Source organism: Zootoca vivipara, chromosome 6, assembly GCF_963506605.1.
Source record: "Zootoca vivipara chromosome 6, rZooViv1.1, whole genome shotgun sequence".
Taxonomy (NCBI): Eukaryota; Metazoa; Chordata; class Lepidosauria; order Squamata; family Lacertidae; genus Zootoca; species Zootoca vivipara.
The window spans coordinates 51,972,989-51,988,337 of NC_083281.1; the positions used below are offsets into that span (position 1 = coordinate 51,972,989).

General features: G+C 39.8%; 1 protein-coding gene across 3 annotated transcripts in view; it reads right to left on the bottom strand.

Moving 5' to 3' along the window:
* Nucleotides 1-15,349, bottom strand: part of WWOX (WW domain containing oxidoreductase) — a 543,814-nt gene that overhangs the window by 413,172 nt on the left and 115,293 nt on the right. For all 3 annotated transcript variants that reach the window (XM_035117487.2, XM_035117488.2, XM_035117485.2), the window contains one exon: nucleotides 7,565-7,653. In XM_035117487.2, the coding sequence (XP_034973378.1) occupies nucleotides 7,565-7,653 (89 nt within the window). The remainder of the gene's footprint in view (nucleotides 1-7,564; nucleotides 7,654-15,349) is intronic.

The following is a 15,349-nucleotide window of genomic DNA, read 5'->3' on the forward strand; positions in this document are numbered from 1 at the left end:
CTTTGCAAAGTGTAGTAAACCACCCTGAATGCTATATAGAAGGCAAGGTAAAGATTTCTTGAAATAAATGAATCCATATTAAAAGACATTCCTTTATTGGTGAAGAAATGTTTCCATTCTCAAAACTTACATAATTCACTCTTGACAGTAAAAAGGCTGCCTTGTAGGTAAGTCACTTATAGTTTTCATATGTTGGTAAAACACAGGCACTGGCAATCATTTGTTTTCTAAGTAAGGTAATGGGGACGGGAAGATTTGTAGTGTCATAGTCAAATTGTAACACAGATTCCCTACCCACAAGGACTCACATGTTGCCTATATGCACCTATATTCAGTGGAGCTATGACAGACACTATCAGGTCTGTTAGGCAGCTACCTGTGTGAGTTCAGTCTCAAGGGAATTTGGAGCCGTCATCTCAAGTGGATGCTTAGGCTGCAATACTATGCACACTTACTAGGGAGTAAAACCCACTGGACTCAATAGAACTTACTTTTGAGTACACATGTATAGGATTGTACTATACATTAGTGTACCAATGCTTACTGGACAGTTATATATTTTAGAAGTCCAGTTACAAACAGCAGAGATTGTCTCCACCATGCAACACTAAGCATCTCATTGTAAAGCACCGCCTTGGTGCAATTCAGGTGCTGTGGATCAGATAAGATAAGATAAGATATCTTTATTGTCATTGTCCCCTTGCGGGAACAACGAAATTACTCGGTTGCTACATCCACTCAGATAAAGCATTCCGCATAATCCAAAATTACAAAAGCTAATTAAAAACAGTAAATATACTACAAAATAACAAGTAAAATAAGATGACTTCAAAGTCCGGGCTTTCCATTTAAGGCCAAAATTGCTCTAGAGAAGAAACTGTTCCTGAGACGGCTCGTTCTTGCCTGCATTGTTCTATATCTCCGTCCCGATGGCAGGACCTGAAAGAAATGGTGACCAGGGTGCGTTGGATCTCTTGATATATCTAGTGCTTTTCTATGGCACCTGGTGGTGTAAATTTGTTCTAAGGTGGTGAGTGAGCAGCCAATAATGCTCTCTGCTGTTTTAATAATTCTACACAGCCCTGCTCTGTCCTGGGAAGTACAGCTTCCGTACCACACACATAAACCGTACGTGAGCACGCTCTGTATGGCACAGTGATAGAAGGCAGCAGCAGCTTTTGTGGAAGATGGTTTTTCCTTAAAATTCTCAAAAAATACAGTCTCTGCTGCGCCTTCTTCACAAGCCCCCTTGTATTAACACTCCAGGACAGATCCTCCTGTAACTCAATGCCTAGAAATCTAAACGTTGTTACCCTCTCCACACAAATTCCGTCAATCAAGAGTGGCTGGACCTCGTTCTTCTGTCTCCTAAAGTCCACCACAAGCTCCTTAGTTTTCTTTGTGTTTATGAGCAAGTTGTTGACTCTGCACCACTCTGTCAGCCGCTCCACCTCATCTCTATACTCAGTTTCACCCTCCTTATCAGAGATGAGCCCGATCACGGTTGTGTCATCTGCAAATTTGACAACCCTATTTCTAGGGTGGGCAGCGACACAATCATATGTATAAAGAGTATAAAGGAGCGGACTATGCAGCACCTGAATATCACCAAGGCGGTCCTTTGTGGCTGGATGGGTTTGAGTGGATAAGGAGGATTTCACGATCTAGATTTCATCAACTAACGTATATCATACCCTGGGGTTATGACCCATAGAAAAATATCCTGTATCCTATAAAAGCCGTCTGTGATGATAACATCATCAACAGCCCAAAGGTAAATAGAAACAGTAATGTGACTTTTCAGTTCTGTGTCAGAGCAGGTTTCCTTCAAGTTTTTACTTCTCCTATTGACCTGAGAAGCAGTTCTTTTTTCAGACCACATCTCCTCCATTTGCAGACAACGTGCATTCCTTTTTATGGAAGGCACAACCTATTTCCTAATTTGGAAATAGGTTCACTAATCTCCAAATTCACAAATTTGGACAAAAACGTTAACACACACACTGATCCCCCAAAATGTGATCCCATATTGCTGGGAGGCCCGCAAATATTCTAGTCATGTGGTTCTTTCCCATCCAACTGCTATACTTCTCTTTTCCATGGGGAGGGGTGTAAGATCCAAGAGGGAACTGCCCATAGAAATGGTCCTACACACCAGCGTATATACAGCAGTGTGGGACTGTGCGGCAAAGAAGCAGTTCCCACACCAATGGAGTACATGTGAAAGGAATTGGTCTTCTAAACAAGATACACATTTGATAGGCGCATGTAGGATCTCTTTAAAATGGAGAAATTTGGAGAAAATAATTGAAGTTCCTTATTTTCTAACTAACCAACACAACAAAGAATTAAAACAATAGGGGTGGAGTGCTAGCTATGTAACACAGTCCCTTATAAAATTTTGCAACACACAACAATAAGTAGGATCTGCAACAAAATGTTGGGGTGTTGGGTGATCCTGTTCAAGGTTCTGGCCTGTCAGTCATACCCTTCTGCAGGATACTCCATGCCATGAACACTTTCTAGTGTTTATGTCCCCTCCTCCCTAAAAACATAGTTAGCGTTATGTTTCTACTGAGCATACACAGTCCACATTGGGCTGTTTTGGGGTTGACACCCCACCCTTAGTTTTGTTGTTTTTGCTGATATTGTTATCATTCCACAAACTTTGAATTTCCCCTCCAAAAGCCTGTTATAGTTACATATGAGGACTGATAAGAATTCTCCCAAGAATTGGGTTGCAGAGCTTTCCAAACTGTGTGTCACAACATGTTAGTGTGTCGTACGAATGCTCCCCACGCTCCTCCCAGGGCTAGTTAGTTTAACCTCCAGTTTGCTAGTAAAGCTGAATTACTGTGTGGCAAAATTATGCATGTCACCAACATGAAAAGTTTGGAAAGCTCTGGGTTAGTGATTCAGTGTGACTTACTGCATACCTAACATTTGCAGAGCTTTAGAGTGTTCAAACTACTCTACAGGCATTGTCTCATTGTAATTCTGCAAGTTGTCAGCATTATTATCCCCAATATTGTACATGAGAGGCCTGAGAGTCCACTTGCTCACTCCACATTGACCATGATGAAACATTTTGATGAGCTTGGTCCTAATAAGTGCTTAATATAGTACTATTTTGGTGTTCTTTTTAAATGGATTACTACAAATATTTGCATTATTTAAATGGTATCACGTGTTCTAAGGAAGATGGAAAGCTGGGATTTTAAACTTCTTGGATTGCTTATTTTTAATATAATTTCCCATGTTGGTTACCTGCACTATCAGCATCTCCTTTTTAACATACTTATTTTAATAACATCTATAAAGGAAGCTATGAGTTGTATACACAGCCTAACTAGTTGCACTCCAAAATGTTAAATTCCCTTGGAAGCAGTTAATGATGAAACAGCAACTTCATAGTGACATGTTAGTTTATAAAGTTCAGGACTGAGATAAGGTTTATTTCAGTTCCATTAAAAAGTGTCAAAACAATCACATACACTTCCCAAATATTTTCATTCTTATTTATTTATTTATTTATTCCTCTGGAGTGCTTTTAATCAATGTATTTTGTTTAAAATTCTAGGTCATTACATTGATTGCTATTGCCCTTTGTAATATTCTTCATGACTTTATTATTTTAAATTAAATTTTTAATTAAAATACTGTGCACACATACCCTTTAAAAATTCTCTCATTAACCATTAAGCTATAAAAACTGCAAAATGCTTACTACTTTATTTGCAGCAAAAGATTTTTTAACTATACATATTAAATCATAAATATTTTACATGCTTATCTACCCAACATGCCCCTTATGGCTGGTTAGATCTTGTGCAAAAGCATCAAAGCAAATGCCTCTTGAAAGCCATGTCCCTCTTTTCAAGGCAGATCATGTCCACCTTTATGGAGTTTCAAAATACAAAGAATATTTTATTTGTATGCTCCAGTCTTTGGGAAAAGAAAAGGAGCCTTAATTAACAGGTCTCTTAACAGTGATTATGCAGCCTAATTTAAAGACACAAAAAAGAGCACATGCCCTACTGAATCACAAGCCAAAGGTCAATTGAGTCCATCATCTTGTTTCTAAGTAAATGTTCTAAGGCAGTCAACAAACCATGAAAGGAACAGTCCTCCTCCACCGTTGGCCCCTGGAATGGGTGTTTAGTAGCATATGTCATATATCTGAATAACATGCTGGTTCCATTTAGCTGATCACTTCCTCTAATAGCAATCTCACATGGTAATTGTCATTCAAAAACAAGGTATCAGCATGTATGGGGAATCCAAAGAGGACTGATCATGCTCAGGCAACAAGGAATGCAGAGTGCAGAGGGGGGAGGAAACTGGTGGGGGTGGGGTATAGAACAGAGAAAAGTTCCTTATATCAAGTCAGGGTATTGGTTCATCTAGTTCAATGTTTCATGAGATTGAATCCTGACAAGACAGAAGTACTGTTTGTGGGAGACAGGAGGCGGGCAGGTGTGGAGGACTCCCTGGTCCTAAACGGCGTAACTGTGCCCCTGAAAGACCAGGTGCGCAGCCTGGGAGTCATTTTGGACTCACAGCTGTCCATGGAGGCACAAGTTAATTCTGTGTCCAGGGCAGCTGTCTATCAGCTCCATCTGGTACGCAGGCTGAGACCCTAACTGCCTGCGGACCGCCTCGCCAGAGTGGTGCATGCTCTGGTTATCTCTCGCTTGGATTACTGCAATGCGCTCTATGTGGGGCTACCTTTGAAGGTGACCCGGAAACTACAATTAATCCAGAATGCGGCAGCTAGACTGGTGACTGGGAGCGGCCGCCGAGACCACATAACAATGGTCTTGAAAGACCTACATTGGCTCCCAGTACGTTTCCGAGCACAATTCAAAGTGTTGGTGCTGACCTTTAAAGCCCTAAACGGCCTCGGTCCAGTATACGTGAAGGAGCATCTCCACCCCCATTGTTCTGCCCGGACACTGAGGTCCAGTGCCGAGGGCCTTCTTGCGGTTCCCTCAGTGCGAGAAGCAAAGCTACAGGGAACCAGGCAGAGGGCCTTCTCGGTAGTGGCACCCGCCCTGTGGAACACCCTCCCATCAGAGGTCAGAGAGATAAACAACTACCTGACATTTAGAAAATACCTAAAGGCAGCCCTGTTTAGGGAAGTTTTTAATCTGTGATATTTGATGTATTTTAAAGTTTGTTGGAAGCCGCCCAGAGTGTCAGGGGAAGCCCAGCCAGATGGGCGGGGTATAAATAATATATCATCATCATCATCATCATCATCATGCATTTAAACAAATTCATACGCTCATCTAGGTGGCTTCATCTAGCTAAAAATGACCAAAATGTAAAATCCAGCCCAATTGCCAGTGTCAAGTAAAGATGTTCAAATATCTCACAGTGCAAATGAGAATTTCTTTTTCAAAGATATTCCAAAGATGTATTGAGGCTTCATTAATGGACTGAAAGGCAATCAGCCTATTTTTGAGATCTATGGGTCTGGAAATCTCATCAGGGAGGAACCTGCCATATTCACTAAGCCTATATTACCTGAAAGCAGACCCATTGAAATGGGTGGTGTAAGTTTTTCAGAAATATCAACAACCTCAGATATGCTGATGACACAACCTTGATGGCAGAAAGTGAGGAAGAATTAAAGAACCTTTTAATGAGGGTGAAAGAGGAGAGCGCAAAATATGGTCTGAAGCTTAACATAAAAAAACCTAAGATCATGGCCACTGGTCCCATCACCTCCTGGCAAATAGAAGGGGAAGAAATGGAGGCAGTGAGAGATTTTACTTTCTTGGGTTCCATGATCACTGCAGATGGTGACAGCAGTCATGAAATTAAAACAAAATAAAAAAAATCCTTCCAGCAGCACCTTAAAGACCAACTAAGTTTTTATTTTGGTATGAGCTTTCGTGTGCATGCACACATATCTGAAGAAGTGTGCATGCACACGAAAGCTCATACCAAAATAAAAAACTTAGTTGGTCTTTAAGGTGCTGCTGGAAGGAATTTTTTTAATTTTGTTTCGACTACGTCAGACCAACACGGCTACCTACCTGCAATGAAATTAAAAGATGCCTGCTTCCTGGAAAAAAAGCAATGACAAACCTAGACAGCGTCTTAAAAAGCAGAGACATCACCTTGCCGACAAATGTCCGTATAGTTAAAGCTATGGTTTTCCCAGTAGTGATGTATGGAAGTGAGAGCTGGACCATAAAGAAGGCTGATCGCCAAAGAATTGATGCTTTTGAATTATGGTGCTGGAGGAGACTCTTGAGAGTCCCATGGACTGCCAGAAGATCAAACCTATCCATTCTTAAGGAAATCAGCCCTGAGTGCTCACTGGAAGGACAGATCGTGAAGCTGAGGCTCCAATACTTTGGCCACCTCATGAGAAGAGAAGACTCCCTGGAAAAGACCCTGATGCTGGGAAAGATGGAGGGCACAAGGAGAAGGGGACGACAGAGAACGAGATGGTTGGACAGTGCTTTGAAGCTACCAACATGAGTCTGACCAAACTGCGGGAGGCAGTGGAAGACAGGAGTGCCTGGCATGCTCTGGTCCATGGGGTCACGAAGAGTCGGACACCACTGAACGACTAAACAACAACAAAGTTTATCATGCGAATTCATTTCAAAGGGTTCACTCTGAGTAGAACTAACATAGGGCCGACTTGCTTAGGTTAGCACAAGAGACTATAGCTTAAAACAGATTGAACAGATCAAGAAACTGTACAATGAAATTAAAATGCTCTCTTCCATTTGTACCTGCAATTTGGAAGATCAAAATTTAGATTGCTGCATGGACTCAATTTTTGACAGGTTTCAGGGTTAATTGTTTTCATAATGGTGTGGTCATAAATTGGCTCTGCTCCTTTTGAATAATCCACAATTTCTGTCCCTGTATTGGAATCTCTAGCAAAGTCACAACCTCAGAAATGGGGCCAAAAAGTCCTGTAGGGCTTGGTGACATCAGCAGCATGATGGGAACTAGAAGACTTCCCAGAGGGGAAGCTCCCCAGAGGGGAGCCCCACTCCTGCCAGCCACCACCTATTTATCATTACTTCATAGACAAGAGAACAGTGGAGAGGTTTCCATCTGATCTGAGAAACCTTCATATGCATTATGCCTCAAGCATCCGGGGATCATGCAAAGTACAATAAGGGAGGGGGCTGGCAAGAGAGAGGCAGCGCTTATCCCTTTCCTACATACCATTCCTACAAATTGTCCATCAGCCAGTGTGAAAAAGCAAGTGGATTTCCCCCACAACTGTAGTCAAGAAATACAGCATGTAAAAACAATGCCCTTTAGCCACAAAAAAAAATCCTGCCTGGATGCTGCTTTTCTTTTAAGATACAAGAGCTCAGTTACAAAGTTAACATGTTATCTATAGTTATCCCCTAAGTCACACTAAAAGTTTATAGAAATGTGGGTGTTTGCAACAAAGCTTTACATAACTATTGTTGTTTCTCAGTTTACAGTGATTATGCTCATCTGATAAATTTATTTATTTCTAATTATGATGCTGATGTAGTGGTAGTAATTCTGATACAGAACCCTCTCCCCGATTACTTACACATGCTTGGATTTGAATGCTTCAGCAAACTCCTGTACACTATGAAGAGATGCAAGGTCTAAGGTCATTGCTTCTACTTTGGCTTTGTGCTAAAATGAGAGAACACAAAGGAGAAAGATAAACAACATCAACTTGTTTGTATCACAATATCATGTTACACCAAATACAGTAGCTTTACAGTTACACATTTAAATTTCCTCGTTCAACATTAGAACCCTGCAATGGACATAAATCAACCTGGAAAGCATAGAAAACAGTGCCAAATGCTATGATCTCAATTTGTAGCACTTTTAAAGACAGATGGATTGTTCTTAGAAGTAGCTGATATTCTGAGGTTAGAGAACCAGAGCAAAACCTCCTGGAGAAAAAAAAAACTTGATTTGTGAAGCAGGGGTATACCTTGTGATATGTACAGCTGACCTACCCTTACAATTTGGCAGATGTGTGCTAGATGACTAAAGGAGTCCTTCAGTCTTCTTAGTCCAATGAACCACAAAATAAATAGAATAAGTTGTTTTATTAGTATTTATCATTTTGATTCCCCCCCCCAAGTAAATAACAAATTAACCCTAGAAACCAAAACGCATGAACCACACTAATCACAGTATTTGTGCATAAGGTAACAGAACTTACAAGCAGCCTTAATAAATCCTTATGATGGGTCTATACTGATACTCTAGAATGGTAAAGGGTAAAAGCCTTTGAGGAGATGATATATATGAATAGGAAAAAATGTTTAAGATAATTTTTATTAAGAAACCAGAGGCTTTTCTTTTGGGAATTATGGGATTAAGAGTTACCGAGACAATACAAAAAATTATTTATGTATGCGACCACTGTCACTCAAGTGATTTTTGCCCAAAGATGGAAAGAAGAAAATGTCCCAACTAAAGAAGAATGGCAACAGAGTACTCAGAAATGACGAAACTTACAGGAAGAATAAGAAATCAGGATTATATACTCTTTAATGTAGAATGTAAACATTTTGTAAATCTAAGTTTAGCCTCATTGAGGGGCAGTATTTCAATATGAGTAGAAAAATGAGATTGTGTTTTTTTTTTAAGAAAAAAAAGCACTGGGGATGCCTCTGTAGATGCAACCTTGAACACTACAATGGATATTGCAAAGTGGGTAGAAGAAGCAATCCTGGTTACTCACCACTCTAGTATATTTTTTTTAAATAAAAAAACATAGAATGTCTGCTCAGGGTTAGCTATCAGCAGTCAGAAGCTGCTCTTGACTAAAATGAAAATACAAGACAAAAAATTGACCACCAATTGGTTTCTTTTTTCTTGCCAACTTTCCTTTGCAACAGAGGTTATCTCCTCTCTCTCTCTCTCTCTTGCTCTGTTCACATCTCCAAGGGGAAAATAAAAAATAGTGCTACAAACACAAGGACAGCAAGGGGTCAAAAAACATCAAGTAGTTCAACAGACTAAACCACAAGCTGTTAGTTACTATGCTCTTGGGAACAGTGATTCAAGTCCACACACTATTACTCAGGTAATGCCTTTGCTCTTGGTATCAGGTTGCAGGTTTCTGCTACTGGCTCCAAAAACAAAAAAGGAAGCACCTGTAATATTAGAAATGTGAGGGGGAGGGTTCCAATGCCAACTATTCCTTCACAGGAAGAAATCTGCTGGAATAACTAAGCTGCACTTGGGGGTAGAATAAAAATATTGAAATACAATTAATGGTCAATTGTGATGTACAGATGACAAATACAAGCTATGAATATGGGTTTCTAGTCAGTTCTGCCAGTGAACTGAAACATCCTGTAACAATACATTCACTGCCAGGATAATCAATGTCCCTTTATTTCAAACTGTTAAACTCATGTGTTCTGTACTTCTGCAGCTTTTTAGACTTATCAGGCCATTGGGTATCGAGAGCAGTAAGAATCAGTAGAGGTATTTCTTCAGCAGCTTAAGGAGCAGACTTGATAAGGTCACAAGTAATGATGGTGGTGGTTGTGATATTTCTGAGCATTCCAGACAAATTATGCTATAGAAGTACAGAAATTATAAAGGGAGAAACACATAGAATAACTGCAGACCTATAGGATGTAAAAAAGAAAAAGAAAAAAAGAAGTTAAATTATCATGTCTGGATTTTTAACCTGACCATTGTTAACACGTGCTTCATATTTACAAGCTTATCTCCATACCTAGGAGGACTAGGAAGTTTTTGTTACTGTTATTTTAAATATTAACTTCATTTTGTCATGACCTTGAGTCAGATGCTTCTAGTTATTGTTATTTATCTCCTTTAAGTTATGAATTACAATTATGTAATTATGCTCTGGTCCATGGGGTCACGAAGAGTCGGAAATGGCTAAATGACTAAACAACAACAACAACAACAATCTTGAAACATTCCACGAAAAATAAAGGGATATAAACCATATGCTTCATAATTTCTATCTGCCCCACCTCCAATATAAAAATTTGTGTGTGTGCTTTCTCCTGAGGAAAAACTGCAGTAGATAACACTCTTATTTAATTCTGAAAATGCTTCATGTTGCATAGAGCAAATCTATTAAAACCTCTTAGAACATAATTGACAATATTTTACACTCACATTTAGAAAAATGCTTATCAAGCCAGAAGTTTAACCAGAAAGTGAAAACACTCAGAAAGCTAGCATTTTCATGATATGTGATGTACTCACTTTACATCTTAAAAAACTGTTTAAAAATGAACACTGCATGGTACAGTAGTTTGGCAGTAAACATGATTGTGCATTTATGTCTCCACGCTAAAGAAGGAGCCTTTTTCCAATAGGGGATTTTTCATTCTAATGCAAGTGATGATTTACATTAAATATAGGTAAAGTGTGGTTACATTTTCCTGAAGGACTGCAAGGAAGTGAAGAGAACTACAATAACTTGAAACATAAAAGCTTTCTCTGTCATAATATTTATTATAATGGCATATAAAAGAGATGAAATAAATAATAGATGATAAAGAATCCTTCAGCAAATACCATTACTTGTGTCTGCTCTAGTTTTATACACAATTGAATACTCTTAATAAATATGCTGTAGTCCCTATAACTTATATAAGTGCTGTGGAGAGGGGAGAAATGTAAGATGTACTTTAAAAGGCACCAGAGTGGACATTAGCTAATTTACTGCATAATTATAGTCTCCATTGCTATACTAATACTGTATATCTATCTATCTATATATCTATCTATCTATCTATCTATCTATCTAATCTATCTATTTCTCATCTATCATCTCCCACATACACACAAACACAGTTTTTCACCATAAACTTATCCTTAAGTAGTATAGCACTCAAAACATTTCACCTTTTGAGGGTTGAGAAGACGATAAAAAGTACTCCAGTTTAACAAAGAAAATTTCAGTCACCTACACTTGGAAAACAGTTGCCTGAAAGAACAATACATATTTTTATAGAGACAAACAAATTGTGAGAGATAAATTATGTTTACAAATAAAAGTCTGCAGAAGAGATTAAGAAACTATTAAGCATTTAAAAACCATCAAAATTGTCCATATGCTACAAAAATGTTCCAATCTCAATTGGTTCCCTTTTTAATAAAAACATTTCCAAATATCCTTGAATGGCCAAGTCCTTGGGTGGCAAACCTTGGAGGTTGTCTAATATTATAGTCATTCCTAAGCCATTTAAGGATTGGAATCCTGATTTCTTTGATTAACACAGTTGTAAAACATTTTCAAAAATCTTTGAAGATATGTTTTCACAACTGCCCACATTATATTCATAACCGTCAAACACATTTGTCAACAGTTGATAGCCACACCTACTTGGCGGCTTATAAATGTCACCCACTGGGCTCATACGCAAAACCCATGCCCACAGCAATTCTTTTGCTTTATGCTGCCAAGCATTTTGATCATTTATATTGGACTTCTTAAACTTCAACAATTTCAAAATTTCATGTGAAAGTCCCTTTTATCTGCCTTATACAAATCTATATCACACCAGTTGAGCAAATGAAGAGGATAACAGTCAAAGCTCTGACTTTATTCCCATTGGCCAGGGCACTAACTCCTGTTGTCCACTTTTTCGCTAGCTTTCTACCCTGGCCAAAGAACCATTAATAACTAAATATAGATTCCCCTCCAACACCAAATTTGCTCTGCTTTCTTTCTCCCCCCCCCCCAATTCTGACAAACCAACTTATAAAACACTTAACTCGCTACACTTGATCTTAGCCAAAAGACCAGATTGTGGTGGCCAGATTACTGATTCCCAAGAACTGGAGAACTCTGAAACTGTCTGCCCAAATTTATATTCTGGCTTTCATATAAGAAATGGCTCATGAAGTTAGAGCAAGAAGAAATGAGAATGCATCAGCCAAATTTTATTCTATTAGTTCCAGCTTTAAAGGTAAAGGTAAAGGGGCCCCTGACCATCAGGTCCAGTCGTGTCCGACTCTGGGGTTGCGGCACTCATCTTGCTCTATAGGCCGAGGGAGCCGGCGTTTGTCCGCAGACAGCTTCTGGGTCATGTGGCCAGCATGACAAAGCTGCTTCTGGCGAACCAGAGCAGTGCACGGAAACGCCGTTTACCTTCCCGCCGGAGCGGTCCCTATTTATCTACTTGCACTTTGATGTGCTTTCGAACTGCTAGGTGGGCAGGAGCTGGGACCAAGCAACGGGAGCTCACCCCGTTGCAGGGATTCAAACCGCCAACCTTCTGATCAGCAAGCCCTAGACTCTGTGGTTTAACCCACAGCGCCACCTGGGTCCCTGCAGTTCCGGATTTAGGCCCTTATAAATGAACACGACTTTCACCCATCTGACACGCTTGGACATATGTGACACTTTGAGGAGAGATTGCTGGGTTCCCCAAGGAAGACAAGGGGAAAGGAGGGATGATTTACTTTTACTTTCCCCCCTGTTTTTATCTTTCTCCCCCCCCTGTACACACACACACACACACACACACCCCAAATAATTTTTTAAAAAATGGAATAAAACATTGCAGAAGGGGCGGTGAAGCCAAAAAGAACTGTGCACAGAATACCTTCTCTCCCACATCTACAGTATGTAAATCCATAAGAATCAAAGCTGATCTGACACTTGCCTAAAAGACTAGGAAGCACAGACAAATTAAATCCAGACCAGAGTATGCCATTAGAATAAAGCATGGTAGCTTTGATGCATTGGTTATGACAGTCAACAATGTCCAGCAATAGGTGGTAATGATGATCTTCATGCAAGATGGATGAAAACAAGGAAATGCTTTTATTTCAGTTTCAGGCTGTAAATATTACAGTCCCTAATGCATGCACTTGAGTATTTATGTTAGGCAGGCTTTATAAAGTCATGCATGTATTTTGAATGCTATGAGATTACCTTTCAGCCAGCTGAACGGGACAAATGAATCACATGGTGCAAAGCTTTAAGGCCAACTGAAGATATGTTGTCTGTTTCCAGAATAGGTTCCTTTACAGCATTTGAGATAACTTACGGAGGACCATTAGAAGCCCTAGTAGATGGAATAATTTTACACTCGTTTTTCTTCTGTTTCTTTCTGCCTCAGCTATTTTCATAAAAGACATTTCACAGTTTGCATCTAGGGCTTTAAAGTAGTGCATGTTTTTAAAACAACAGCTTCGTGGGCATTTTTGTTAGTTATGTTCCTAACATCTTTACTGGGGCTTGACTGAGAAGGAAATTAGCCAATGTTTCAAGGACATGATTAACTGCACTTTAAAAGGAAAGAAGGGTGCCATTCCTTCGCCTAAAGAGCCTACCCTTAAAACATAAGCAGGGATCTGGAGCAGCTGTTTAGGTGTGCCCAGAGGCATAAGCACACTCGACAGGATTTTCTGTTCCCTGCTCCTTTAACAGCCCCCATGCTCAAAATATGTTTGTCGTGTAGCATGGGTGGAGAGGTGCTTGAGAAATGTAAGATCTAAGCCTCCCTAGACATTATGTACTTTTTGGATAATGGCCTCCATGCCTAGGTAGGCATTTTCAGCATGTGGTAGAGGTGCATGTCCAAGACCACATTTCGAATTGTGCAGTAGCTTTTTCGTAGTGTGCTACTGCATGTATGTTATCAAACATAAGACAAACATGAAGCTGAATCTTGTGCATGTTTCCTCAGCTTTAAGTACAATTGCACTACAGTTTAATAGGGACTTTAGGTGGAATCTGATGTCATAAGTTCCAATGATTTATAGATCACGAGTGGTTCTAGATTTAAGGGAAGTGGCTTTTGGCAATCAACTGTTATGTATTCTGAAAATTCTATTCATTATTTATTCTTTCAGTGTGTAATTTGGTTCAGAGGATACACTTGGAAGGTGTGTAATTTACAAAACAAAAGCTAGCAACACCACAAAGAATAACAAGTTCCACAGTACAAGTGCAAACAGCAAACTAATAGTTTCTGGGAGGCAGCATTCTATTGTTCCAGGTTCAACACACTGTTCTTGGAACATGGAATGCTTTCACAACAGTACAGCCATGAGGAATGTGCAGAAAACAGAAACAGGTGAATTCTGATAGCTGACTCTTTATGGGTGAAAAACAGCAGCTTCCATGGTGCTCCAGATACACACACTTATAGCCTATAGGCAGCTGTCCAAAGGTCTGGGCCCTATGGAGCAATTGCAGCAACAGCAGGGCATCTCCCCTCCTCCAGCTTACAGACCATCCTCTGATGGATTGCATGCCTGCAACCTGAGACTTTGGCACGGGATTCATCACTGCTCTTCACTTTTCAATACTGGTTCTAGGAGACAGTGGGGTGGGAAAAGGTGGGGAAATTACTGACTCATCCCTCGCCTGAACTGTCCTTTCTTCTGTCACATCCTGTATGCCTTCTTTCACCCCAGACTTCCCTGACTCCTTCTACCCTGGTTCCTGCCTTGCGGGTGGTGTAACACCCCATAAATCACTGGTCCTCTCTCATGGGTCATTCCCATGCCCCAACAAGACACTCTTTGGAGCCCTACCAGCCCCTGACATCAGCAGAGGATATGTCCCAGATTTCCCTCCTATACCAGTAAGAAAATCAGCAGTGCTCATTTATGTTTTATTTCCAATCATAACTGGTCCCTTCCATGGGTTGTTCATCCATTCCCTTGTTTAATGACATTTTGGAATCTTAACATGTTGCATCATGCATTGAAGGGGGCATTTAATCCTTCTGTTGTTTGTAGTTTTGATATCTAGATATTTTATGGTTTTTTGTTTTTTTTAAATGATGTTGACTTTTTAAAGTGTGAACTGAAAACAGTTTGAACTGAAAAGCTAGTTATAAATCTTGCAAATATAAGAATAGTAATTTTCTTGCGCCACAACATGGTACACTGCCAATCTCAAATCTTCTTGATTGAAATTTGGAGTGGGATGGTGGGGGACATGAGCTTTTATTGAGGTATTGTCAGCATCATATGCCAGCCCAGCTGAAAGACTGCCAAGATTTCTTCCCTGTGCTCCAAGTAAAATTCGAAATATTTTAATTGTGCTTTTATCTGTTGTCCTGTTTGTTCCTAAATTAAATTTAAAAAACCAATATTGTTGGCCACTCTAAACCTCTGAGGACTGGGGTGGTTCAGAATCACAATGAATTACATAACAAATTGAATGTTCATGCACATAAGAATGCACATATGCAAAGGAGGGGGAAGCCATAGTAGCAGTTAGCACAACCTAAGAGGCTTTTACAGATGGGAAGACAGTGAGTATCACTTGTACAGATGGCAAGTATGGATTGGGAAGTCTAATGGCCAAAGGGCAGAAATGTTTAACCACATAAAAAAAGACTATCTTTTT